This window comes from Charadrius vociferus, unplaced genomic scaffold (assembly GCF_000708025.1).
Source record: "Charadrius vociferus isolate BGI_N301 unplaced genomic scaffold, ASM70802v2 scaffold200, whole genome shotgun sequence".
Taxonomy (NCBI): domain Eukaryota; kingdom Metazoa; phylum Chordata; class Aves; order Charadriiformes; family Charadriidae; genus Charadrius; species Charadrius vociferus.
The window spans coordinates 538,929-565,488 of NW_009646515.1; the positions used below are offsets into that span (position 1 = coordinate 538,929).

Below are 26,560 nucleotides of genomic sequence, written 5' to 3' on the forward strand. Positions count from 1 at the left end.
AGGAATTTTATGAATATTTCATGAGTAGCTTAAGTTAGAATTTGCAGGATTAAAAAGAGGAAACTGGGTCAAATGCACATGGTGTAAGCATCTAACTCCTTTAATGCTAAATTAATGTATGTTGTATTTTGAAAGCTGAAGAAGCATTTTTTGGGGGTGGGTTTTTTGTGTTTTGTTTTGTTTTTTTAATTTGACCATCATTACTTTTCCCTTTGGAATTTTGTGGGCCAAATCCAAGGAGAAACTAGGAGAAATGTGGTGTTTCACAGTGTGTGCAGCCACTTCAGGAGGTGCTTCTCCAGCGAGCCCAGCGCCTTTCTGCGTAAATACTACACTGCTGCTTTCCTGGGTATATCGCTGGGTTTGAAGAATCGGGGAGTGAGGACCACAAGTGCTGTACCTTCTAGAGCTGAAGTTGAGGTGGATTCTCAATGGAAGCAGCTCTTGCAGTAAAGCTTGTGAGGGCCTGCTGGAGCCTAAGCCAGCACATACCAAAATGATGAGCCCTGGAGAGGGCTACATACATTCGGAAGGGTGGAGGGAGCTGCTGGGGCTGGTGCTTACCTGCAGCACTGCTGATCCCAGCCCCTGGTGCCCCTTCCCAGTGCCCCCCATGCTCGTGGCAGCAGTGCACTCCATAGCTTCGTGTTTGGGCTGCCAGGGGCTCATTAGGGAGTGTGCATGATTCGTGCTGTCCCACGACATTAGAGCTGTTTGGAGAGCAGAGATGATGCCCTTGCAGCAGCGCTCACCACCGGTGGTGGTGGGCAGGTAAGGTGCACGCAGTTGTTTTCCGTGGACCATAGCAGCACAGCTCCCACAAGGTTTTCTGAAGATAAACTTACCACGTTGGGCATATGTACTTGTCCGCTATTACTGCATGCAGCTGATTGGCCCTACAGAGTGCTGGTGTTTGAGTTAGATGGTGTTCTCAAATACTGTTATTAGCTGTAATTGCCAAAGCCACTGCCAGTGCTCAGATAAATGAAAATAATGAAATAATAATAATAATTAAGAATAAAAATAATAAATGAAATAACCTGAAGTTCAGACTAATGGAAAGGAAGGTTTCTTATTCCACTGTTCCTTTCTAAAGAATAGTTGTGCAGAAAGAGGTGGAGAATGTAGTGATGACATCATGCTGGTATTGCAGTAGCCTTAGAACTAATTAAATGCAAGCGAAAGGTTCCTAATGACCATGCTTTTTTCAAACTTCTCTTACACCTGTAGGTGTGTTAGTGGCTCCCTTGCTTAACCTAAGTTGCGTTTTAATTGTTCTACCTCTCTCTTTGGCATTGTGTGCAGTGATATTAGGCTTCATTCTGATTCAAGAGTTGATGATGCAGAAGATGTAATAAAAACCCTGATGTATTATAAGCTCCTCTGGAGCTGTATATAGTCAATATGACTGTTCTCAATGTTTTCATAGAATCATAGAATCGTTTGGGTTGGAAGGGAGCTTTAAAGGTCATCTAGTCAAACCCCCTGCAATGAGCATCTTCAACTAGATCAGGTTGCTCAGAGCCCCATCCAACCTGACCTTGAATGTTTCCAGAGACTGGGCATCTACCACCTCTCTGGGCAACCTGTATCAATGTTTCACCATCCTCATTCTAAAAAAAATTCATCCTTATATCATTCTAAATCTACCTTCTTTTAGTTTAAAACCATTACCCCCTGTCCTGTCACATTCACCCACACATTATTAGTCTCACATCATTGTTGTCCTTAACGGTCAATATCTTTTTTCTGTGTGTTTTCAATCATGTAGACATTTCTTGACTTCATGTATAAAATATGTAAATGGCTAAGCTGTAACGGGGCTCATAGTGGTCGTTGTGGCTTTTCAAAATATGCATGGAAATAAAAAGTGTTTAAAAGTAATTGCTTGCTTAGCATTGTTGTGGTAAAAGGCATTTCTAAGTTTAGTATTGTTGGGGTTTTTTGCTATACAGACAACCACCAGTGCAAGATGGACTGTCTGGTATCTTTGCCAGTGCAAGCGCTGAGCACTCAGTGAGACAGGAGCTTGGGGAGCATAACTCACCTAAGGACTCCCACCAGTCCTGGCTGGTGTCTGTGCTAGCCTAGTCCTCTCTGCAGCTGCCTTTGGAAGCCATCATCTGTCCTGTAGTTTTGTCCTGTGACGGGTGTGATGGTGCAACCTCCCCCTCTCTTAGACCACTCGGTGCTTGGTGGGATTTCCCCCCGCCTGGGCCACATAGCAACCTAAAGTAAGTCAGACGAGAATTGCGAGGGGCAATGGACCAGAATGTTATGGCAGCCCCTTAACGCTCCTGGCTCCTGTGTCCCCTATCGATTGGAAACAGTATTGATAATTGGTCACCCCCTGGCAGTACCCAGCTTGTGGCCCAAAGAGAGGTGGGTGATACCAGAACTTCAAGAATCTAGCAAGTTCTGGTGGAACTGGCGCAACTGGTGGAAGGTACCAGGGCATCCCATTGTCTGAGCTGGGCTAGAGTGGAAAAGAACCTGACAAAAGTCAATTATCTCAGACCCTATAAACAGCAACCCTAGTGAGAGCCTTTGAGCTCTCCTGGATTGCAGCGGGCTGTGACCAGCACCTCCCCTGAGCTGGGACGCCGCTCAGGGAAACACCTCCAGGGTAGAAGGGACCAGGGCGAGTCAGCCTTCTCGAGGCTCAATCATCACCCGTTGAGGAATGCCAATGCATTGTATTTACTCTAAACTCCAGAAAAGGGAAATCTTAACCATAGGGTAGCCTCTCTTCCATCCATCTCTCTATCTATGTGTTTGGATATGCACATTAACCTTTACCAGTGTGGGTGTCTTTTTATTTTACTAGATCCGCATATTTCTGTCTGTTTGTGTGTGAGGAGTCGAAAGGGGCACCTGTTGGCTCACTGGAGTCGCCCACTGCAAAGGGACCTTGGTCCTAGCAGTTAAAGACTCGGGTGATGTGTGTGTGGCTCCTTGAATGGGGTGTGTTTGTAAGTTTTATGTTTATACATACATAGAGAGAGAGATTTAGCATACCTCGTGGTAAGTTAGTGTGAATCTTGTAATTTTCGAATCTGTAATTAAGTCTCTGTTTAATTATTCTGTTGAATCACTTTGTAAATCCTTAAATTGGTTAATGATTAAGTGCTGCTAAAATTCAACCTCTTGATCTACCTCAAACCATTAATAAATTTTGAACTGCTGCTAAATCGTAACTGTGTCAGATATTCTCATCCACAAAAATGGGGTTTAGGTATTTTAAGGAAACTGAAATATACAGAGGCTGGACCTCCGTGATTGTTACTGTTCCTTTATGCTGGCTCAAACTAAAAACTGACATTGCATTATGTTAAAGACGCTTGAACTGATCATTAGTGTTTGTCTTCCTTCCCTTGTTTCTCCTCCTCCCTCTGAAATACCTCCAATGAGTAATAACATGCAAATACAAAAGCTAAAGCCAAAGAAACTGATTTCTTTTCGGTTTGTTTAGGCTTTTGTCCTATTAATTCCATGGCAGATGTTTTCTTCTTAAGGCTGCACTCTGTCACATAGTGTATTTTATCTGAAGTGAATGCTAATGTCTACATTGGATGCTAAAGCATCACTTCTAAAAAAAGCCAATAATTTGAACGACAAAGAGTAAAGTCCCAAGGACAAGTAAGAAGAACCCCTGTTTCTGGGGTTCTTCAACTAGAATTGGATTGCTTTAGCTAAAGCTTTTGTGGCTGACTGGCTTCCATCTCTGGTTTTTATCATAGCATTGTGGGTTTTTACAGCAAGTAAATCACTGCTCATTCACTACTCATGAAGTTATTGCAAACAGGGTTTGCTCAATAAAGACCAAGTTTAGTTTCTGTTATTAGAATGTTGTATTCTGCCTCTTCACTGGGAATTATTATGGAAATTAATTCTGGTTTTATTTGCCATTAAATTAATGTGGTTTTGTTTGTTGTTGTTTTGTTTTGTTTTTTCTTCTTCTTCCCTTACTGTTCAGCTGTGAGGTCTGGCTGGCTGCCCCCACCACCACCTGCACTGCCCCCTCGACCTTCTGTATCTCAGGTATGGACAAAATGTTTAACACTTTACTGTGTATTATTCGTTTGTTTACATTACTCTTGCAGTGGTTAGCATAAGTTGGCTTGGACATGGCAGTTGTTCTTGCTTCCAAGTTAAGGCAGATCTGCAGTTTGCTCTGCAGTTCCATACACGTCTGTCTTCGTTGGTCTGTCTAGCCACTGTGTTGTAATGTCAAATTACAGACTAATTAAATCTCTTTGTACTGGAGCTGACATGCACCCGGTAGACAAAACTGTAAATTGAAGGCTAGTCAGGCTACTCTACTAATAAAGAGTTTGATGCCTGAAAGGCATAGACTTGATACCTGCTGTTTGCTTCTTAAGTGTCAAATGCTCAGAGGGCATCTACTAAGGGAGCCGCAGCATGAAAGAGTATATTTCACCCATGGGTTTGAAAAATAATGCTGAAGGGGAGCAAATGCCGTGTCAGTTATGTCGTTAAGTTTCAAACCATTAGCAGTTCACTTATGTTTTGCTTTCTGGATGGGGCTTTGTTTGTTTTTAGAGCATCACACAGCCACAGCACAATGCAAATTGGCTAAATCATGTGTATCAGCATCCAGATGCTGCTTCATGTTTTAGGAAATAATGGAGGATCAGCATCTTGTTCTCTTCATGTTGTTGGCTCTGTTAAGTCTTAGGCAGCAGTATGCTTCACATATTGCTCCTTTAGGTGAGGTGTATAATAGAAAATGAGTCCACAGGGGAGCTAAGAGCCCATTACATGTAAAAACTTGGTGAGGCACCTTCGCCGGGCCAGAAACACTCCTTGCTTGAGTTTTGAATCTACTTTTAGGAGTCTGCTGTTGAGCACCTCCTGCTGTACAGTGCTTGTGATAGAAATAAAAGGCTTGTTGCCACCCCCAGCTCCACTAGCAGCTCGTTGCTCTCTTGCCCTCCCCAGCGCTTTTGAGCATCTGAGCGCAGCTGGTTTCTACCTTGAGGACTGTAGAGCGTTCTGGTTTCAGCTTGCGTGCTTCCCCCGACTCACTATGGCATTAGCCATCCTGCTAACGCCACATGCTCCTTAATGCACCCATCACGTTCCTGCTTTGCCCAACGCTCCGCAGAGAGCAGTGTTTCCCTCTGGCTTCCCCCAATCCCATGGCGCAGCTCCCTGCCTCCCTGCCTTGTGCCTGCAGCAGCTGCGGCTGCAACCCACGCGGGCCCCCCTGCCGCTGCTTAGACTTAGAATCATAAAATCGTTTAGGTTGGAAAAGATCTTTAAGATCATCAAGTCCAATCATTAACCTAGCACTGCCAAGTTCCTTCTAAACCATGTCCCTCAGCACCACATCTACAAGTCTTTTAAATACCCCCAGGGATGGTGACTCAACCACTTCCCTGGGCAGCCTGTTCCAGTGCTTCACAATCCTTTTGGTGAAGAAATTTTTCCTAATATCCAATCTAAACCTTGCCTGGCACAACTTGAGGCCATTTCCTCTTATCCTATCGCTTGGTACTTGGGAGAAGAGACTGTCCCCCACCTCACTATAAGCTCCTTTCAGGTAGTTGTATAGACCAATAAGGTCTCCCCTCAGACTCCTTTTCTCCAGGTTAAATAACCGCAGTTCCCTCAGCCGCTCCTCGTAAGACTTGTTCTTCAGACCCCTCACCAGCTTTGTTGCCCTTCTCTGGACACGCTTCAGCACCTCAGTGTCTTTCTTGTAGTGAGATGCCCAAAACTGAACACAGTACTCGAGGTGGGGCCTCATCGGTGCCGAGTACAGAGGGACAATCACTTCCCTAGTCCTGCTGGCCACATTATTCTTGATAGACACCAGGATGCTCTTGGCCTTCTTGGCCACCTGGGCACACTGCTGGCTCATATTCAGCTGGCTGTTGACCAACACCCCCAGGTCCTTTTCCACCAAGCAGCTTTCCAGCCACTCTTCCCCAAGCCTCTAGTGCTGCATGGGGTTGTTGTCACCCAAGTGCAGGACCCGGCACTTGGCCTTGTTGAACCTCATACCATTGGCCTCGGCCCATCAATCCAGCCTGTCCAGATCCCTCTATAGAACCATCCTACCCTCACCCAGACTTGGCACAGTGTGCCAGCTCCATGTACTGCAAGCTCTCTTGCTGCCATTGGGAAACGAAGTAAATATAACAAATCCAGTTCTTGGGGAAAACCCCATTGTTTTCAAGCAAGATTCTGCCAATTGTTCATTTTCTTGTCCTGTCATAGATTTGCGTTTCTTTAGCAGGGCATTGAAGAGAGATACTACTTTATTTATGCACGTCCAGCAGCTTCCTTACCACATCGCAGATACTAACCAACTGCTCATCCTACATTGGGCCATGCAGATTATAGGACCTTTCTAAAACAATAAGCACAGGGAGATTCTCATGTGAAATTCTTGATCCAATCCTCTCCAATACAAAAGTTTGTTTTCTGAAAGAAAAAAAAAGTGGCTTCTGTGTCTACTCAGTAGTGAACATATAGCTGATGCTTTGCTTACATGCATCGCTTACATTTACTTAATTTATTTCTGATGACTTTTAAAGATATTTAATCAAATATCTCATCAAAATATTCTTGTTCTGGTGTCTAGCAAAGATGTACGCAAAAACAATTCTTGAAAACATAATAAACTTCACACTCATCGCATTCTGTTTATTTTTTCTCCGAGCGTGCCTTTCTGTGATAGAGATAACAGACAGTAGGGAAGTATGTGTGGTGGGGTCATAATTCAGCTGAGCTGACCCTTACGAACAGCCTGTAAGCAATGATAAACATATGGATTATATTAGTCCAGCAGGGTCCTTAATTTAAAGAGCATGAAGAAGTTGGAAGGAGGGATCTGCTTTCAAAACTGAGGCAGGGTCAAGAACTGAAGAAAAGCCATAGAATCATAGAATGGTTTAGGTTGGAAAGGACCTTGAAGATCTTTGAGTTCCAGCCTCCCTGCCATGGGCAGGGACACCTCCGACTAGACCAGGTTGCCCAAGGCCATGTCCAGCCTGACCTTGAACACCTCCAGGGATGGGGCCTCAACAACCTCTCTGGACAACCTGTTCCAGGGCCTTACCACCCTCAAAGTGAAAAACTTCTTCCTAATGTTTAATCTAAACCTACCCTCTTCCAGTTTATATCCATTCCCCCTCGTCCTCTCACTACAAGCCCTAGTAAAAAGTCCTTCCCCAGCTCTCCTGTAGGCCCCCTTGAGGTACTGGAAGGCCGCAATAAGATCTCCCCGGAGCCTTCTCTTCTCCAGGCTGAACAGCCCCAGCTCTCTCAGCCGCTCCTCATAGGAGAGGTGCTCCAGCCATCCCATGATGCTGAAATGACGCGTTCAGCTTTTTCCTGTTTCAGGATTTACCAAACTCTTCTTAAATTTCTGTTTTAACTTATTTTTCAACAATGTTATTGAAAATCCTTTTTATTGCTGTAACATTTCGCTATATGCCTGCAGTTAAGCACTGTGAATGACAAATGTAACTTGGAAATGAAGTGTGCCCCGCATATTTCAGGTGGCTGTGCACCAAGTAAGTGTGCTCGTGATGTGTTTATTTTGGCTCAGCTTTGGAAATCAGTTGATGGAGGAGAGGGGAATAATTTCTCCTGAGGACTATGGTTTTCTATGGATGGCTGAGAAGGACCCTGGACCAGCTGGCTCTTTAAAGTGAGATTAAAGGGCTCATGGGATGTAAAGGCCAACGTGCGTAAGAGAGAGGTATCGGGGGGTAGGTATTACATTTCGGCGGAGCAGAAGTCCTTCTGTGAGCTTAATCAATAGCAATATAGAAATGACATCTGTACTTGGGTCATGGGTTGCTGGGGTTTTTTTTAGTAGAATTTGTTTCAACCTTTAAGAAAACATTAATTTTCCTGTCAGAACCACCAAGGTAATCAAGCTCAGTGAGTTTCTGAGTTCAGTAGTTGAGAGCATGCCAAATGTCTGTAGTCATATCACAAGCTTACTAAATTATCCATCCACTAAATTACTAACATCCAACTCTGCCTCCATAGTGCTGTCAGCGGAGTAGTGAGGGAGAAGGACTGTATCCCTGGGTGAGCGTACCACAAGGTAAAACTTAGAGCTAATACTGCTGTGGCCCTGACTCCGGAGCTGAGTGGATGTGAAGGCTTACTGTGAGAGGTTCAAGTCTTGGGGTCCTGCGAGGACTTGGCTGGTTTATGGGGAAATAGCAGTGGGGCTGGCGCTTCTCCGCTCTGGGTTGCTGCTGCCAGCCTACGCCATTCCACACCTCCGATGCGCAGACGCCTTTACAGGCACAGCTGCATCTCATCTTACCTCCGATGAGTTTTATGGTTGGTGGATTGACTCTGTGTTTCTTTCTTCTTGATAGCCTCTAATAGGCTATGGTAGCTCCATCTCCTCGGGATTTTTCTCCATTGCCAAAGTCAGCATTGTATTGACTTTGTATCAGTCCATGAACTGTACCCAGGTTTTCCTCAGAGCTCTCACTAGGTCTTTCTCTGATGCAGTGGTGCTTTCATCTGAGGTGCCTATGGTGACTGTAAATAAATTTAATATATAAGGACAAAAAGCAAGTTTACATACTGTGGATACACCATTATCTCCAATTTATGATCTTTTAACCCAAATTTCAACTGCGATCTCTCTACATTTGTAAGCCATTTTGAATTATGTTTCTAGTAAAGCACTGTGAAATGCAGTATGAAATGCTTTATTAGAATCCTCAATTCATGTTGCTTTCCTATTAAAAAAAGAAAGTAATTCAAGTTTTGCTTAAATTCCATAAGGGGCACTTGGAAGGATTATGTATAGAATCAGGCTTATACACAGACTTGAGTTTTGTTTTGGATTATATGTTCTTTTGAAGTGTTTTCCTTTTACTACTGTGTATATGCCTGTGTGTAACTTCACTGACACCTTCCGTAATCCCTAGTAGCACATCTGACACTTAGCAAGTCTTCAGTAGCTGCTTGGATTTAAGGATAATTTTATCTGTATCAGTGTCCCTAGTTCTTTGGACTGTAAGTATTTAATATGCTGCAACCTATTGTACAGACTTAGTTAGGACACTGGCAGTACCTTACCTCTCTTGCTCATTCTCATGACATGCTAGAGTTACGGCTTTTCCACTATTTTTTTTAACATTTTGGGGTTGTTTTAATTTTTTTTTTTTAAGTTTTTTGGGGTTTTTGTGTCATCCCCCTGCCCCGAGTGGTAGTATATAGAACATATAACCTGTAGCTTGTTGAAATACCTACTGTGTTTTCTTCTGGGCTTGTAGAGGACTGGATTCAGTGGCTTGGGTAATTTTTCCTGATCCTATGTTCCTAATTTAATGGTGAACTTAAGTCATCCAGGAGAAATGGCATAAAGGTGGTGCCAAAACTTTTCTGTGGACCCAGAGCTATACACAGAAAATTTATGTAACTTGGAGGCAGTAAGAATCACGATAGCCATAGCACACATAGCTGATATACAGTGACACAGATTTCTGATGGGAAGGAACTTTGGATGCTCATGAAAAACACTCCACTGGAACCAAACATGCATATGCACATCTCATATAAGCCACTGTTGTTATTTTTTTTAAATGGAAAACAAAATAATACTTTATTACTGTTGGCTTTTAAGCCTACGGAAGTCATTTACCACGGCTGCTTACTGTGGGAGATTTAGTAACATATTTATGCTAATAGGAATTACAGATGAACACTGAAGAGCAAATATAACTTTAGGATTTTATCCAACATCAGCTCACTGTCTGCAACATTGCCCAATTAGATCAACGTTCCTTTATTTAAATTACTCTATTTCTGTACTTTCCTGTCCAGTGGTGAAGGAATATCTTCAATCCTGCCTGTGCTGTCTAAGGGGATTTGAAAACAGCGGGACTGGAAGAAAACCCTGTATATCTTGGCTGAAAAAAATTGATGTTCCTAGTCTCTTTTCCCAGAGTCTAAATTTTAAACTTGTTGGTTTTGTAAATTCACACTGGTTTGTACTGGACTTTAATTTCTGGAGACCCTGTGACCTGGTTTTCCCACTGGTTCCATGCGGGCAGTTTTGGCAGGCACTGAAAAAATTAAGGGCAAAGGCAAAGTTTTTCAGTGAAGTGGAGTAGGTAGGCAGCTGTTAACGTTATCAAATTGAAGTATCCTGAGTACATTGCAGCTCTGAAGATTAAAATCTCACAGTGTCATATGAGCTCAGAATTAGGCTGTCGATTTAGTGGCCATCATTACCATTAGATGTTATCGATTTGGTGAAATCATGGAAACACAGTGCTGTGAGGGATGATGGTGGGTCTCCCTGCCCAGTCACAGGCACCTGGTGTTGTTGGAAAGCGAAGATATTATTCTTTTTAACATATTGAATGTTCCGCTCTCCAAATGTTACTTGATACTTCGTAATTCCTCGAAGTGTTTTGACCATTCATCATCCAGAATTGCAAGTGAAAACTGGGACCCAGTTCAAGAAATTGTCTCTACTAACATGCCGCCCTGTTCTGCTGAATCCATGGAGAGTTGCGAGCATGGGGTACGCTCAAGCTGAGTCTGTAACCATCAATTACGCGTCCCCACACCGATCTGTGGCGCAGAGGCCAAAAGATGGGGAAGGGCACCCGTCCGTCCTGCTGAGACCTCTCAGCCTCCCGAGTGGGATGGCCACATGTGGGCTCCGTGCTGGGAGCTGCTCCGGGGGTACCCCCTCAACCAACATCTTTGGGTGAAGCCGAGGTACGTGGAGGGTGAAGTAGGGTTTGCTTATCTCTGTCAGAGTTGTTTGGAGAAAATGTTCAGCCAACTGAGGCACCTTCCTACCCTGTAAAATTATGTGAGGAATTTCAAGTGCTGGCAGAACACCTGGAGCTTTATGGGAAGGAACTTTCTTGTTACAGTAATTAGAAAAAGTAAAGATTTTGCTTTTGGCAACATGCTATTTGTATACATGATGGTATTCTCCCAGACAACTGTTTTATATTGAACCGAAGGAATACCTTTTTTAGCTTGCATTTACAACCCCTGTGCAAGAAGAGGGTGTTTTTTTCTGCAGCCATGGTTTTGGCTTCAGAATAACGTATGTTGTATAATCAGTGCAATAGGTACTGAAGAAGCCTGTAACTGTAATAAAACTGAGAGTCTTCTATAACATGAAAGATTTCGCCATCTGCCACTTTAATATAATACCAAGTGGATTATCTTCCTCTCATGAAAATTATATATTAAATCTAAAACCGCCAGACAAAATAAATTACGGTTTAAGAAGTGGTGGAAAGTAGCACAGTTAAAATTGAATTTGGGGAGTAGCTGATGGATGCCATAAAATCCTTTCTAAAGAGGTTTCTGGGAGAGTAGAAGAAGGGTGAGTATCTTAATTAAAATGTGTTGTAATAAGTTTTAAATTTGGCTTCACGTTTATTGTAGAAACAACAATAAAAAGGGCTGAGAATCCAATGCCTGTATCTCTAGTGGAATGCACATACCCCTTTCTAGCTTACGTTAATCTGGTTTTGTGGAAGTGGAGTATTAAAGCAGATTGTTAATGCTTCCATCTGGGTCCTATTCTTTCCTTGCGAATGGGCTGAACGTTGCAGCAATTTGTTTGTATTTACTGCCTTTTTCCTCAACCTTATCACCAGCCCTCAGATAGCTCAGGGAAAGAAAAAGCTTATCAAAACTTCAGGGCTGCACAGCGCTGAGAAAGCAGGCAGCACACTAAGACCCTGGCAGCTTGTTGCATTTGCATCCCTGTGGGTTTTCTTTCTGTCTTATCATTTTCAGTTTCTGTAACAAGCAATAAAAAGAATTGATGATTCGGTATGGGATGCACAAGACTCACAGAAACTGGAATTGAGACATCTTGACTTCTTAGAAACTGGCATTAAGCGCAAAAATATGAATGTTTAGAAAGGAGCAAAATGCCTCTTAAAGGAACTTAGCACAGAGATGATAGAAGATTGCGATGGGCACATAGTGAGCCTTAAGCATACTTAGTATCTTACTTTTTCTTACAGATAAGCTGTTCTCAATACTTTTTTTGCAAAGCTAAGCAGTGGCACTGTATAGGTAATGATGATGGGCTATTCCAATGAATGCACAAAAATAATTTCATTTCTGTGAGTAGTGCCATTGACTACAATGGGACTATTTCCATGTGTAAAGTTAGCCTGGAGCGTAAGTGTGGGCGAGATTGAATTGTTGGAAAGATTGAATATATATTCCACCTCTTGCAAAAAGGCTCCCAGGTAACAGAAATATGAAAGCTCCATGTAGACCTTCTGTTCTGGAAGATCAGTTATGGATTGTCTTGAAAAGTGGCTGTGAAATCTACATATAATCCAGCATTGCAAAACAAAAGAACTGGAAATGTAAGCGAACAAGCAGTTGTTAAGGTAATGCATTCTTTTATAGTTATGAAAATCTTTCATCTGAGGCTTTCAAAGCACTTTGTGCTTAAGTGAGCGTTACATATTCTTTTAGAAAGGTACTGGTTAAGTATCGTCACATGGAGCAGTGAGGAGATTATGAATGGCTGGTCAAGGATCATGCAATGAAATAATGAGCATTTGCGATTCCTAATGCTCTCCTTCGCAATGAGGAATTATTTGTCCTAATGCTCCATATTGGCTGTAGGCCACGGGTTGGTCTCTGGCTGTGGCCATTGTACAGAAACTTTGTTGGACAGTTTTGTCTGCTGCCTCGAAGAATGAGGAGCGTATGGCTATGGCTATTCCTAGAAAACATGAGACTGCGCTGGGGAAAAAGGAGATACTGCCTGTTAATAACTGGACTTTGGTCTTTGCAAAGAGAAGCTCTTCAGGAGATTTGGAATCGCACTGTTTTGCTCTTTTCTGTGGTTACTTACTCCTCTTCCCAAAATCAAGATGCTCTTAGGCCTGGTCCACAAACTCTCTTTTGCATTGCTGGTAGCACACATGAGCAGGATTTTCTTTGCGTGACTACTGTAACCCTGGATGTGGACCCAGCCATAGCGGTACAGTAGCACTTCCAATGTCCGTAGCTTACTCCATTTTGTGGACATGAATGAGGTGCACTTTTACACTACTGTAACTGAATTTTCCTTTGGAAGACTGTATTGCATAATGCATAATCTCTCGGTTTTATAAACCAGTGGTGAATAATTTTAAACCCTAATATAATGGTGAGAAGTTTTCAAAATATGGAAAAACTTTAAGACATTTATTGCTGTGATGGAATGCTGAATGAGAACTGAGTTGCCCAAAGACTGTATGAAGCCTGGTATGAAAACAGTGAAGAACTAAAGGGAACCCACCTCAGCTGCTCCTGATGGTTCACATTTTCCTTACACTCCACTATAGGAGCTTGGACTGCAGCATCCTGGATCCGGTCTTCCTCTGCCCATGACCAGAAGGCTACAGGGACTGACTTTTACCCCATGTTCAAATCAGTGAAGGGAAAGAAATCTGTGAAGAATTCCTCTGCCAAAAGAAAAAGCAGGAGTTATTTTTCCTTTAAAGTCCATGTGGGGCCAGTGTGGGGAGACATCAGCTTGCAAATGTATTTGTGAAGCCTCTCAGGCCTTGCCTAGAGGACTTTGTTGGGTTAGCTGAATCAGCAAACCTTTGCATCGATGCGCGTTGCAGTTAAACAAAAGATTTTTGCCTGGGTTAAACGCTGTCAGTCCCTGAACAAAATCCCCTGCAACAGCATACCAATTTTTTTTTACGCTTGGGCACTTGTGTCAGAGGCACATCGCTCAGAGGAATGGAGGGCTTTTGTAGAGGAGGACTTGCAGCTCTGCCGGCAGATGATTGCTGTGTAGACCTGGCTTCTGCGTGAGAGGGAGAGGAGACCCTCCAAAGAGTGGAGGTTTGCTGTGCCCAGCCCGTCTGCCCGCCCTGTGGGGCAGGCTCGATCTACAGGCTCTGAATAATGCAGACAGCTATTTTTTAGTACTCTTCTCTAATCAAAACACTCAGAAACGGCCTGTCCCGCATGCCACTAGGTGGCACTTTAGGGACATGGCAGTCACTTGGTTTTATTCATTATGCATGAGCTGCATCACCAGAACTAGTTCTTTTTTCCCGCCCCCCTTCTTTTTTTTGGTCAAATGTAACTATTTATTTATTTTTACCACCTGCCTGCTCCAGCCAGTCCCTGCCCTGCTGGTGACTGAGCTTTGCCATCCTCGGGTGCAGGCAGCGGGAAGCAGCGGCCAGCCCAGTGGCCCAACCCTGCGGCACAGCGGTTGCCACAGCTGTTCGGCTGACAGCCACATCACAGCACTCGGCTAGTAAAAAAAACGTGTCTTGCATCAGTAGGAACTGTGATACCAAACTGCCAGAAATTTTGAAATCTTACCCTTTTTGGCATCAGCACTCTAATTTATGTTTGTTTCCACCAGAACACAAAGTTTACCCTTTTTCCCCTTTTCAGTTCCTCTCAGTTTAAAATAGCATTCTCCTGCAATGAGACCATTAAAAAATAAAGTAAAATGGGGGGTTCTGCAAAAGCTTGGGGAGGTTTCCTCCCTGCTGCCCCTTCTCCCAGGTCCTTTATGTTATTGTAATTGCAATTTTCCTGCTTATTTGCGATGGACATTATAGAGCAGTGGTCTATTTAGTTACTTCTACACTGTTTGAACACCTTGGTGCTTGAAAAGCTGTGTTCTATCTATACATAAAGAACATGGGGTTGGTCTCCTTTCTTTTTTATTCTGTGGAGTAAGTTGCTGTATTCTTGCTTTTGACACAAGGTTTAGCATAGACTCCAACAAAATTGTGAACACCAGAAACTACCTGCCTGGCCAGGTTAGGGGGCTATCTAGTGCTCCCTGTCCCTGTTCCAAATTTATCATGTGGCTCTGCTGGGTATTTGAACTTTTCTATCCCCGAATCATTCGTGAAGGCCTGATGAACTTGGCCAGGCTACTGTCACCCGTGCTTAGAATCTTCATTTCTGTCAAATGTATAAAAAGTGGTTGTAGAAATCAGGGAGGTTAGGAGCTATTCAGCTTGCTGATAAAGAAATGCTCTGTTGCATTAAATGCACTTTTAAAGCTCTTTGATTTTTGTAGACAGAAAAAAGATTGCTTTTTCCATTTCACTCTCCTATTTGTACCAGAACTCTGCTGTTACGGAAGAAGCTCTTAAATCCATGAAAAGCTTTCCGGAACTGAAATGTTAGTATCAAATAGTTATTAAAATCCAAATATTTAAGATACTAATATTCAAATAATACTGAAAAATTACAGGGTGGGTTTGTTTTGTGGTTTTTTTTTTTTTTTAAACCATCAGATAACACTATAGATGTAGCACCCTTCGATAAGGGGAGGGGGGGGTATTGTCAGCTGGGTTACCTTTTCCTCCTTTCTAGAGGCATTTCACATGAGCTTTAAAAAAGGATGACAAATCTCCCTCCTCTGTGCACATGTTCAACACCATACAGTTGGAGAGTGGCAGTAACGTGACAGAAGCGCGTTTCCCCTGCAGCTTTCCGTACAGCTCTTATTGAGTGTGTTATGAAAGAAGTGGAAGTGGTACAAAAAAGTCCCTCCTTTTTAAATATACCAAATTCTGTGCTTTCCGTCATTTTTATTTAACTTACAGTTAAGCACTGGGAAACTTGTGACTTGAGAGCTTGATGGGGCTGTGCAAAAACCTCTTGGCAGCAGTGAATTAGATTCTATAGTGTGTGACAGATTATTATTATTATTATTGTTATTTTTATGGCTAAAATCCTGGCTCCTCTAAAGTTTGAGGCTTGCCTGGAACTTGGTTTTAAATGCAAGCTTTCACCTGCGTAGAAATGAGGCTTTTTTGAGGAGAGAGGCGGATGGCATGTTGCCTGTCCTGCCGGGGGGTTGTTGTCAGCCTGGCTCCGACTTGGCAGAAGTTGGGAAAGCGAAGAGGCCGTCTGCCAGTGCCAAGTGCCCTCAGCCTCCCCTGCTCCTGCCTGCCTTGCAGAGCCAGCCCGTACCTTCTGGACAGAAAACAGCCCCACTGTGTTTATATCGTGTTTATACTGTGTTTGCTGTGGCGTTCCTCGGGGACCGGCAGCTCCAAATCCTGCTGCCCTCCCTTAGCTGATGTGCTGCGCTTCGCACTGTACTGGCGAAGCAAATCGAAAAGATGCTGAAAGATTTCGGGAGAGGCGAAGCAAAGGATTAACCCTCTGTGTTGTAACTTGCTGCTGGGTCAGATGTGCTGGGGGCAGGGTGTTTTGTTTTGCCCAAGTGTAGACCTGTGTGATGAGTGCTCAGCTGGGTTTGGGTTTGAAACGTGAGAAGAGAGGAGGGAAGAAGATTTATGTGGCTTCTTTTATGACTTGTGTTTTCAGTAACTTTACTGGGATTTTTTATATAACTCAGACTTTCTCACTCTAGTCTTGCAAACTTCAAAGACAGAGGCTTACTCTGATGAATTTTCATCAGTTTCAGTAGATGAGAAGGTGACAGGGCACAACCAAGATCTCTCTAGCTTTTATCCACCCACCCTTAGTCTTTCTCTGAGTATTTAGGCTGTAAGGGTAACTCTAGAAGAAATTCTGGCTATTAGGTCATTTACATTGAGAGACATGGTTCATAACGCTTCACAGAAAAACGTTTCTCTTGTTTTCCTAGCATGATAAAGTGCAAGAAAACGGTTTCATTAAAAATCTGCAAAAGACATATGTCATCCATTCAACTGTCACCCTGAATCCCTATTTCCCCTACTGTTGAATTGTTAAAGTAACTTTTCTTTTGTGTATAACGTTTCCTTTCCTTGACTTTATTGTATGTGACTGCTGGTCGTTTTCTGGGTGTAGGAATGACTGATTTGTTGTTGCAGACAGAGCAAGTATCTGAGGTTGAATTACATCCTCAGATGAATAGACCCCCGTCGCAGGCAGAAGAAAACAGTTCAGCAAAAAAGGTGAGACCTGCACTGGCTGTACCGTTGTGGAGTGATTTGCCTTCATCAACAAATGTGGTTGGTTTGAGTTTTAAAGCAATTAATTGGAGGGTTAAGGTTACGTTTTTACATGTTTACCTTCTCTGGAGGTCAAGATGCTAGAGAGAACTGGGATTGCGTGTGACATGAACTCAGATAAATCATTAAGAAAGCTCTTAGTACCTACACAATGATGCACGTGCTTCAAGAGAGTCAGCTTGCCATTTGTTTCAAATCAATAGGGGCTTGTGGAGCCTTAGGGAAGACAAAAAAGAGTTTGATTGTACTTGACCCCTGTCTCACTGTAATTCTTCCAAATCGTGACGCGCTGCTTGCTTCCAGATATTGAGGATTCAGTTTTGATGTAACCACACCTGTTTGCTGGAGGTCAGAATCTGCTGCTAAAAAGTACACAGGCTGGGAGAGATTTGCTCAAGATGTGCAGTTTCTAATATGTTTTTGCATGAACATATCATTTGTATAAAGTAAGCACTGAAATTGCAATGGCACTCTTAACAGGGCCTTGCTTAGGGATGGAGTGGCCTTAGCAGTGGCTGTGAGCCTCTCCCCACTCCTGGTCACGCTCAGAATTCACAGAATGGTTAGGGTTGGAAGGGACCTCTGGAGATCATCTAGTCCAACCCCCCTGCCAGAGCAGGGTCACCTACAGCAGGTTGCACAGGACAGCGTCCAGGCGGGTTTTGAATGTCTCCAGAGTGGGAGACTCCACAACCTCTCTGGGCAGCCTGTTCCAGTGCTCCACTACCCTCAAAGTAAAGAAGTTCCTTCTCATGTTAAGATGGAACTTCCTATGTTCAAGTTTATGCCCATTACCCCTCACTCCCACCGCCTCCTTCCACCAGCCCCAGCCAGAAGAGGTTTTTGACGGGGGGCAAATGCAGATCCTCCCCTCTCCGGCCCCTCCTGCAGCCAGGGACCACCTACAAGACCTTTGCTTAGCCCAACCAAAAACTGTTGGCAGGTGCTGCACCTACTGCGTACCTTGCCCAGAGAGCATCATCACACTTCTTACATTAACAAGGGGCGCAGAAAAATGTCTGCTGTCATTTGATGTGTGTGTATATATATATATATTGCTATAGGAGTTTCAGGGCACTGTCCTCGCTCTGCTTGTGCTCACCCCGTGCTGCTACTAGCCTAGCCCTGCTGCTTCTTCACTCTGCTTTGCAGTCTTGCTGCGGAAATGAAATCCTTGTGGTCCACCTACTTCATGCTCGCCCTCATCCCACGTGGCTCCATAAAGTACAGAGAAGCCCCAGGCTGTGGGGTGTGGGAAGCAGCTCGTTGGCGCAGCGCTGACCCACCTTCCAAGGTCTGGTGCAACAGCAGTCAGCCAAAAGAGCCCCTTCCGAGGGCTCTCCTTTTAGGTGTTGGATCATTTCTTCCAGTATCACGTTTGAAATGGAAGAGGGATTTATCCTATGGATTTGGTAGGTTTGGGGCAGTTCAAGGTAGACTGGGATTGTGAATTTGGCATCCCAGCAGTTTATAATTGTAGAAGGCATACGCGAGTTCCTCGCTTGCCATACGTCCCGTGTTTGCAGGGAGCTGCGCATACACACAGGATTTCAGAGCATGGTATTATCTCAGATCTGTGCAGTGCTGATGCCCTTATCAAAAGATCTCATAATATTTTTAGACCTTTTTGTTTCAGTAATGGTAGTACTCTTTTTTTTTTTTAATGTTGAAACCCCTTGTTCCCTTATAATTCTAATTCCTCTGATAATTGTAATCCCTCTGATACTAATTATTGATAGTTTTATGTTGGCTTCATTCTGTATTACCGTTAATTGTCTCTTCTGCTGAGTCAGGCTGCTTATTACCATGTGTTTTTTGGTTTTTTTCTTATGATTGCTGGGTCATTAAATGCTTCCTCTTTTTTTTTTTTTTTTTTTTTTTGTCTTATTTTGTTAACATTTGGCCAAGGAATAGTAAGGAAGATAGTCTGGCCCAGTAAAATGTGTGCTGTGGAAGTGATAATAAAATTTGGTCTCTGGTCTTGACTGTGACACTGAATGTATAACCTTTGTCAAGTCACTTCATCTTTTTGAGTCTTAGCTTTCTCATTCAAGAAACTGGGCAGTAATAGTTATATCCCATGTAAAAGAGATCTAATAATAAAATGCACTGAAAAGGATATATTTCAGATTTTAAACAGCTTTAAGTCATTAAAACTGCTTCTTGTTGCAAAAGAAAGGTTGTCTTAATTTAAAATAATGAAAACACTTACCATTAAAGGTATAAAAATCCAAGACTTTTTGTTTTACCTACAAACCAGACTTACGTCTTTATAACTTATCAAGTGAAGTAACTGTCCTTCTACACTTCCAACATCTTAATTTTGCATGGATAATTTTATACATGTGTCTTTCTAAACTATTTTCAGTGTTGCTTCATGTAAGAGAGGAGGGGAAGAGGAGGGAGTGACTCCATGCCAGATGGGGTGAGGTAGTAAGTTGAGATGCAAGTGATTGATTATTGATTTTTACCAACTGAGCATAATTAAAAATAAATCTCTTTTTGGTTCTAATGCATTTGGGTCAACTGGGGGCTAGTATTTGTATTTATACTCCTCCTTCTGCCCCCCTGAAAATGCATACAGAGCTATGCAGTCCAGTTCTGAAGAGCCTGTCATCCAGATGAAGACAAAGCACCAGTATAATCACGTCATTCATAAAGGGGTTGCAGGAGTTATTGTTCCTTTTTTCAAAGTTGGAACCTGAGAGGCTATTACCAAATTTGAATTAAGCTCTGTACCTCTTCAAGTTATGAAATCTTAGGCCAGCTGTCAGCAATTTCTGTGTCACAAGTATTCCCCAGCCTAATGACGGGAGACACATGGCCTGTCTTAACATTGTTGTGCTTCTTCCTTGCAGGAGGTTGTTCTCGCTCAGCCGCCCTCCAAACCTGCCCGCAGGAAGCTCCGGACAGAGACGCAGGGACTGGAGACCCCTGAGCTTTCTCCCACTATAAATGTGACTTCTTCCCTGCCAGCAGTCAAGCCCCACCTCCCAGTCCAAAAGTAAAAATCTGTACCAAGCATGTCAAACTGCACCATGAGATCTGGTGTGGCAGGGCTTGCTCTTAGCGTAATTTTGTGCTTAATAGCTCTGGTTTTGAGAATGCTTCACAAGACACAGGTCTCTGAAACCTGTATGTCTTCTCAGATGTAGACTAAGTCTGTAGTGACTGTGTAAGTTGATAATATTTGATTGATAGCCTCTCCAGAGGTGTCCTACCTCTGTATCTGACGAGCAAGCCTAGCTGTTCAACCAGCTTGTCTAACACAACTTCTTTTAGCTCTGTGGGTGTGTGGTTTTGCCTTACACATATTTTCTGGAATTTTGCTCACTCATGTGGACAGATCCAACTAAATAAATGCTCAAGAAATTGAGTCATGAAATGCTTGATGTTGGTCATATCCTTGTGATATTTCTTCATCGCAAGGCAGGTTAGAAATGAGCTCGCCACTGGCATGAGCTGAGCCATAGAACCACTTGTGATAATCCGATAATTGCCAAACCCAGCATGTGTTGTTTGCTGTCATAAATATAGCTGTTGAAGCTGTCAGCAACGAAGACTTACAGGGATTTCACTATATTTAATAGCAGTGGAGAAGGGGCTGTACCAAATGGTGAGCGAAGGCACCTGAAGCCCTGTTGGGGTCTATACATCTCCCTCAACTGAAACAGTGTGCAAACATTATAGCCCGCCTTCACCCAAAGCCTTGCAAAGACATTTGGTTCAGTCTGAAACAAAACAGTTGAGTGGTTCTTGGCAAACTGTTTATCAGTAGACTGAATCTGTGCTGCATAATTGGAGATCAGAATAAGTAATAAGACTCCTAGGGTGCCCTTAAAGTGCTGTTTTGTGCTTTGGGAGTGCATATTCCATAGTGGTTCAAAGAAAGATAACAACATTTGTTAGTGTCTCAACTTAATCCTGTCTTGTCTATATCTTTCCTAAAATGTTTAAATGACCAGGGAGGTATAGCTCCCTGGTTTTTATTTTTTCCTACCATTATTACTTTATAGCCTATGGAGAGTAGCTTGAAGCAAAATTGTGAAGGAGAAAACTGACAGTTCATTGGAAGATAAAAGCATAAAGACCTGCTTGTGCTGCAAAACGGATGCTGTAGCAAAGATCAGTGCCATCAGCTCTGTTAAGAGGAAGAGCTGATGGGGACTGTGTACCCCTATGGACTTTATTCAAATAGAGTGTCTGTTTTAGATCAAATTTGTCATTAAAGAGCTCTTGATGCCTTATGTAAAACTTTTAAATAATCTATTTGGAAAAGGGCTTGGAATATTCAGGCAATATTTTCTGCATTTTCTTTTCTTTTTCCTGTTACCTCTGTTTCTTGGAGTAGTTTGGTCCTTATGTACAGAGCTTTCTCCTCTTGTACCTGTCTGCCTAGCTGTAATTTCCTCCAGATGAGTTACCATGGGCTATAGAGTAATAATAATAATGTAAGAGAAATCTTTTAAGCAGCAAAAGACATGAGGAAAGGCCATAAGCCATCTACCTGTTCTTGTTTGTGACATCACACGGTTTTGGTGGAAATGACTGCTTTGAATGAAAGAAAGATTAATTTTTGGAGTAAAGAAACATCAGAATCAGCAGTACCCTAAAAAAATCTGAGACAAGTGTTTTCGTGCAGATGTCCTTTCTTTCCTCATAGGATGATTTTTGGTTTTTTTTTTTGTTTTTTTTTTTTTGTTAACCACTCGTGAATCTTTAAACTCTACAAGTGTCTGGAAACCGCTAAAGCAGAGGTGCTGCAATTAAGTACAGCTATGCAGGGATTATTCTTAAGCTGAATCAGAATGTGGTGATTTTTAAATAATTGAGACAGGCTAAAGTGTTTCTGGCATTCAGGTTAACAAGTGTGACCAGTTTACTTTCGAACAGTCTACCTGATTCAGACATCTCATTTCAGTGTTACATTTTTCTTCTCTTAAATGTGTAGTTTGTACCTTGTCTTTGAAGCGTAGTCCAGTTTGTATTGAGTGCAGACACGCAAAATGGATGACTGGTCTTCTGGCATCAGCCACTGTTGAGGCTCTTAATTGAAACGTTTTGTATTTATCTGTCTGGCAGACAGTCTTCCAAGCAGAAAAGGGCTATTCAGACCGCTATACGAAAAAACAAAGAAGCCAATGCTGTGCTCGCCAGGTTGAACAGTGAGCTCCAGCAGCAGCTGAAGGTAAGGAATGCATTGAAAATCAGCGACAGAGCTCCCTGCAATCAGTTATGTGTCACCTCCAGCAGAGAATCTTGTTCATCCTCTCAGATGAAACCTGCTGTGTTATTTCCTGCTTTCTGGAAGGGGATAACTATACTGTATGAGTGGGTAGGATAAGGATTTCTGGGAAAAGCTACAACCTATGTGCATACAGCTCTGCTGGCAGTTAGAGTAAGTCCAAAGGGTGAACTTTGTCTTTCTGAAAAGTTTGATAACGTGATGGTGTCACCTAGTACAGAAGAGCAACTCAGTCGTAGCTTTCTTGTCTTCTCATCAGTTGTGCTACATAACTGTCTCCTGGAGTCAGGCGTTTGGTATACATGGCCTGGCTAAACCATGCTTTATGTGAACATCTAACACTGATTTTTGATGTCTGCAAGACAAGTCAGTCTTTTAACGTGTTCTCAAGGGGCTGTTTACTTACTAGTGTCAGTTCTGGTTTTCCTGTTTTCTCAGTCCAAAGGTAGTACAGACTTTAGTTTTTCATCTGCTACAGCTTTTTCTTCCTTGCCTGTTATGAACAGACTTGTCTGGAAAGGGAGGAGAACCCCCAGTTACACTACCTCTTCAGTCAAGGTGAAGGTTTGAATGCATGTTCAACTTTGCTTTGACATAATTTCTTACCTGGTTGTCAAGGATCCCCCAAGAGAAATGCAAGTTGGATGCCCTGTACTAAAATCATAGCAAAATACAGACCAGCGATTGAAATAAGCATGGGGGTGAAAGCTTTTAATGACAGCACATTGCCATCATTCCTTGGCTCAGCTCTTATCTGCTCCCATGCACTATCTCCAGCATACTTAAACTCCCCGACCTGCACAAAACAGGCCGGTGCTGTTATCTGTATTTTATGTCAGGGTGAAGGAAGCACGTAAAGACAGAGGGATTTGCCTGAGTTCAAACACGAGCAAAAAACTGAACTTGTCCTTCAAGTTGTGTTGCTGCCTGGAAGCTTTGTGATGGAGCAGAGCCTTTATGTTTTTACGGGGACCAGAAGACATGACGGGTGCCCCTCAGGCACAGCTTGCACCGAGGCGTGGGGAGCATTCAGGTGCAATCCCAGGCTGGGGGTGCCCAAACGGGGTACCAAAGCCTGGAGGAGTCACAGGGCAGCCCTTTGATGGGAGGTCAGCGAGAGCCGGGTACCCCTCAGCGCAGGGGCAGCCTCGAGACCAGGAGAGGCTTTCCCAGAATTGCTGGTCCCCAAAGCCTTCACAGTTAGTTTCTGACCGAGGCTGATGAGTTTCCTACCGCAGCTGTCAGAGGTAGATTGCAAAGCCGTGTCGTCTTAGAAAGGCTGTCTCCTTCATTTCCAAAAGAAAAGAGATTGGTTATGTGAACCAAAAATTCTTAAAAAAAAAAAAAAAAAAAAAAGGCAGGTTTGAGGGGAAATGTGATTTCAAAATAACCTGACTTTCTTTGGTAAAATTGCCAAAGTGGCCAGCTTCACTGGTTCCCAAGGTATTCTGCCAGCCAGTGGATGACTGCTCCTCTCCACAATCACCCGGGCAAGTGATTGAGTCTCCGTATTGCCCCACTGTAAGGAGGAGGCAGTAGAGGGCTGTGAAGGCTGGTTGCGTGGCATTGGTACGGTGTTTTGAGACCCCAAGGAGAGTTACTTAAACAGCAGAGCCCCTCGCCTCCAGTCAACGCCAGCAGTTTGCCTGGCTCATCTTTACCGGTGCGGGGTGGTGCATGCGAGCATCCCAAAAGTGACAACGCATCTCTCTCCCTCCTGCAGGAGGTTCACAAGGAACGCATTGCCTTGGAAACGCAGCTGGAGCAGCTACGTCCCGTCACCGTCTTGTGACCTCCCACGCCGCCGTGCAGCCGCAAGAGCGGAACGCGAGTGTCTGCGTCCCGACAGCCCCGCAAGGAGAGGAGCACGGAGCGGCTGGGCAGGGCGTCTGCCGAGGTGGTGGCGGTGGGGAGGACCTGTTTGTTGGGTCTCCCCTCACCCCACTCCACACCTTTGCCTTTGCAGGTGAAGAAGGTACAGGAAATGAGTATCTGACTGCAGAGGGATGCTTCCCCTTCTTTCCTCCCTCTTCCCAGCCTAACGTGTAAATGCAATTTATCACTGAAATGAAAAACCTGAGAATATTTTATTTATGTAAAGAATTCCTGATTTATACGCGTTCTGGCAGCACCTCCTGCCCGGATCATTAAGAGGTACAGCATTCCTGAATTCTTGCTTAAATTTAAAACTCATCCTCTGAGATGGGCTTCTGGATGTTACTGATTCCTGTAGGATTGTATCACAGTAGAGTACCTGTGGGTTTAATGTACTACAAGAATAAAACTCACTAGACATACAGAGTCTTTATCCGCAATCATGTCAGATAATTATTTTTCTTAGCACTGTTTATTATGCAATCACAGATGTATTTTAATGTTAGAGAGCTTGTATTTTATAAGTTCAAATCATATAAGAGAACAGTAAAAAATACTAAAATTTAATTATTTTGGAAATTACAAAAAAAAATCTGGTTTTTGAGCTACAACTGTTTCCTATCACCAGTGTTTGATCACTTGCTTGCAACTGCCAGTATCTCTGCATACTTGTAGCATGTTTGAGATCACTGGTTTATACCTTTTTTTTTTCCTTCTTTTTTTTTTTTTTAACCAACAATGTATTTCTAACAAGAGGTTAAAAATGCCTTTGGGGCATTTTTACAAAAGCTGTTCTATGTACATTTGTATTGGTCTGCTTTGTTGTCTTAATAGCTGCTGATTTGTTTTAAGGATGTGTACGAGAAAGGTATTTCCAGAAGAAAAAAGATAGCAAAAATGCTATATATGAGGTTATAAAACGTGTGATGGGAATAATTGCCTTCTACAACAGGTTTTCGTTAAGATTCCTTTCCACCTCACCGGAGATGCTACTGATAGGATGAAGCTGCTAATACCCACCTGTTTTCTAAATGAAGAAGTAAAGATTAATTTTTGACCTGGGTGTGATCCAGGGCAAACTGAGTTCAGTGGGAATTTTCCCGTGGATGCGGTGGTCTTTGGTTTCGGTCTCAGTTCTCGCGATGGAAGCTGGCTAACTAAGGTTGCTTTATTTCTTGGGGTACTTCAGACATAACGTTATCAGCCCTGCTCCCTCCGTGCCTATGATGGGTGCTTCACTGCAAGGGAACGTCACCTACCTGGTATCTGTCTTAAACATGACGCTGCACGTGTTTCATACCCTGTTGTTCACTGACATAATTCAAGCGTACGCCTTTGCCTTGCGGAAACGGTGCAGCGTTTTTTTTTACCATTGGTGGTGGTATGCTTTCTCCCTACATGTAGCTATAGGAAGGCCCTCAGGCTGAGAGGAAGGAGAATCGGGTTTGAAGCAGCTGGGTAGCCCCCCTTCAGGGTGGATCGTGAAGTGGCTGCAGTGGGGTGTCAGAGGACACTGGAGCAGCCGAATGCTTTGTTGAGAGATAAGGCAGTCATGGACGGGAACGTTTGAAGTGATGAGGAAACGGCCTGCTTTTGCTGAAAGGGATGTGGATGTTGGACGTGGATCCAGAAGTCTGAAGGCGAAAGTAAGCATTTGCAGAACTGTTACTGAAAGTTGGTTTTTATAACACTTTGGTTTCGATTCAACTAAATACCACTGTGTCAACAAGCAACAACCATTTCTCTGGATTTGGGACTTCTTTTGTGCAACTGTTGCCTAGCTGGGGTCAGACGGTCATTCCTGGTCAGTGACAAAGTGTGAGAATTGCAGACTTTTCTGGGAAGCTGCAAAGCAGCTGCTGCTCTCTTGCTAGTAGTGGTACTGTTCAGAAGTTATTGTCATTTATCTCATAACACTGAGTCATTCCTGAGATTAAGTACTCTTTCTTTCTTTGCTTGTTAGTTCTTGCGTTGTCATTTGGTTAATAAACCTCTACTATTCGATAGAATATAATCCTGTGGCACCTTGGTTTTTTATCTTATGCGTGATTTTTAAGGAAAGCTTTTTAATGATTACAAAAGTGTGCACATTGCATTTTTAAGGCAGTGGATGGCTTTCTTATGTTTGATAGGAGCTTCCTGTAGAATAATCCTCCATTTATTTAACTTGGATTATTCATGGAATAGATGCTGTTCAAAGGAAGAGTGGAAAAGTCTAATTTATATGTCTTTCTCAGACGTCTTCCTTCTAATGTACGGAGGTTTTGTTCCTTCACTGGAAATCAGGATACTTGGTTAGTCAACAATGAAATATTTACTCAGTTGTTACCTTACCACAGGACTTAATAAATTTAAAATCTAACCGTCCCTGCATTTTTAGGGATGCAATCAAATGCCCCACTCAGCTTCAAGACCTAGAGTGTGAGTTAATTTGTATTCTGTTTGATGAAACATTGGCTGTGATGATGATACACTACTTCACGTA

General features: G+C 43.1%; 1 protein-coding gene across 1 annotated transcript in view; it reads left to right on the forward strand.

Annotated features, from left to right (window-relative positions):
- The window catches only part of REPS2 (RALBP1 associated Eps domain containing 2), a 70,203-nt gene extending 46,211 nt beyond the window's left edge, over positions 1-23,992 (forward strand). The window contains exons 15-19 of the mRNA XM_009884781.1: positions 3,977-4,041; positions 16,815-16,898; positions 19,814-19,959; positions 22,038-22,143; positions 23,924-23,992. Of these exons, the coding sequence (XP_009883083.1) occupies positions 3,977-4,041; positions 16,815-16,898; positions 19,814-19,959; positions 22,038-22,143; positions 23,924-23,992 (470 nt within the window). The remainder of the gene's footprint in view (positions 1-3,976; positions 4,042-16,814; positions 16,899-19,813; positions 19,960-22,037; positions 22,144-23,923) is intronic.
- The last annotated feature ends 2,568 nt before the right edge of the window (positions 23,993-26,560 follow it).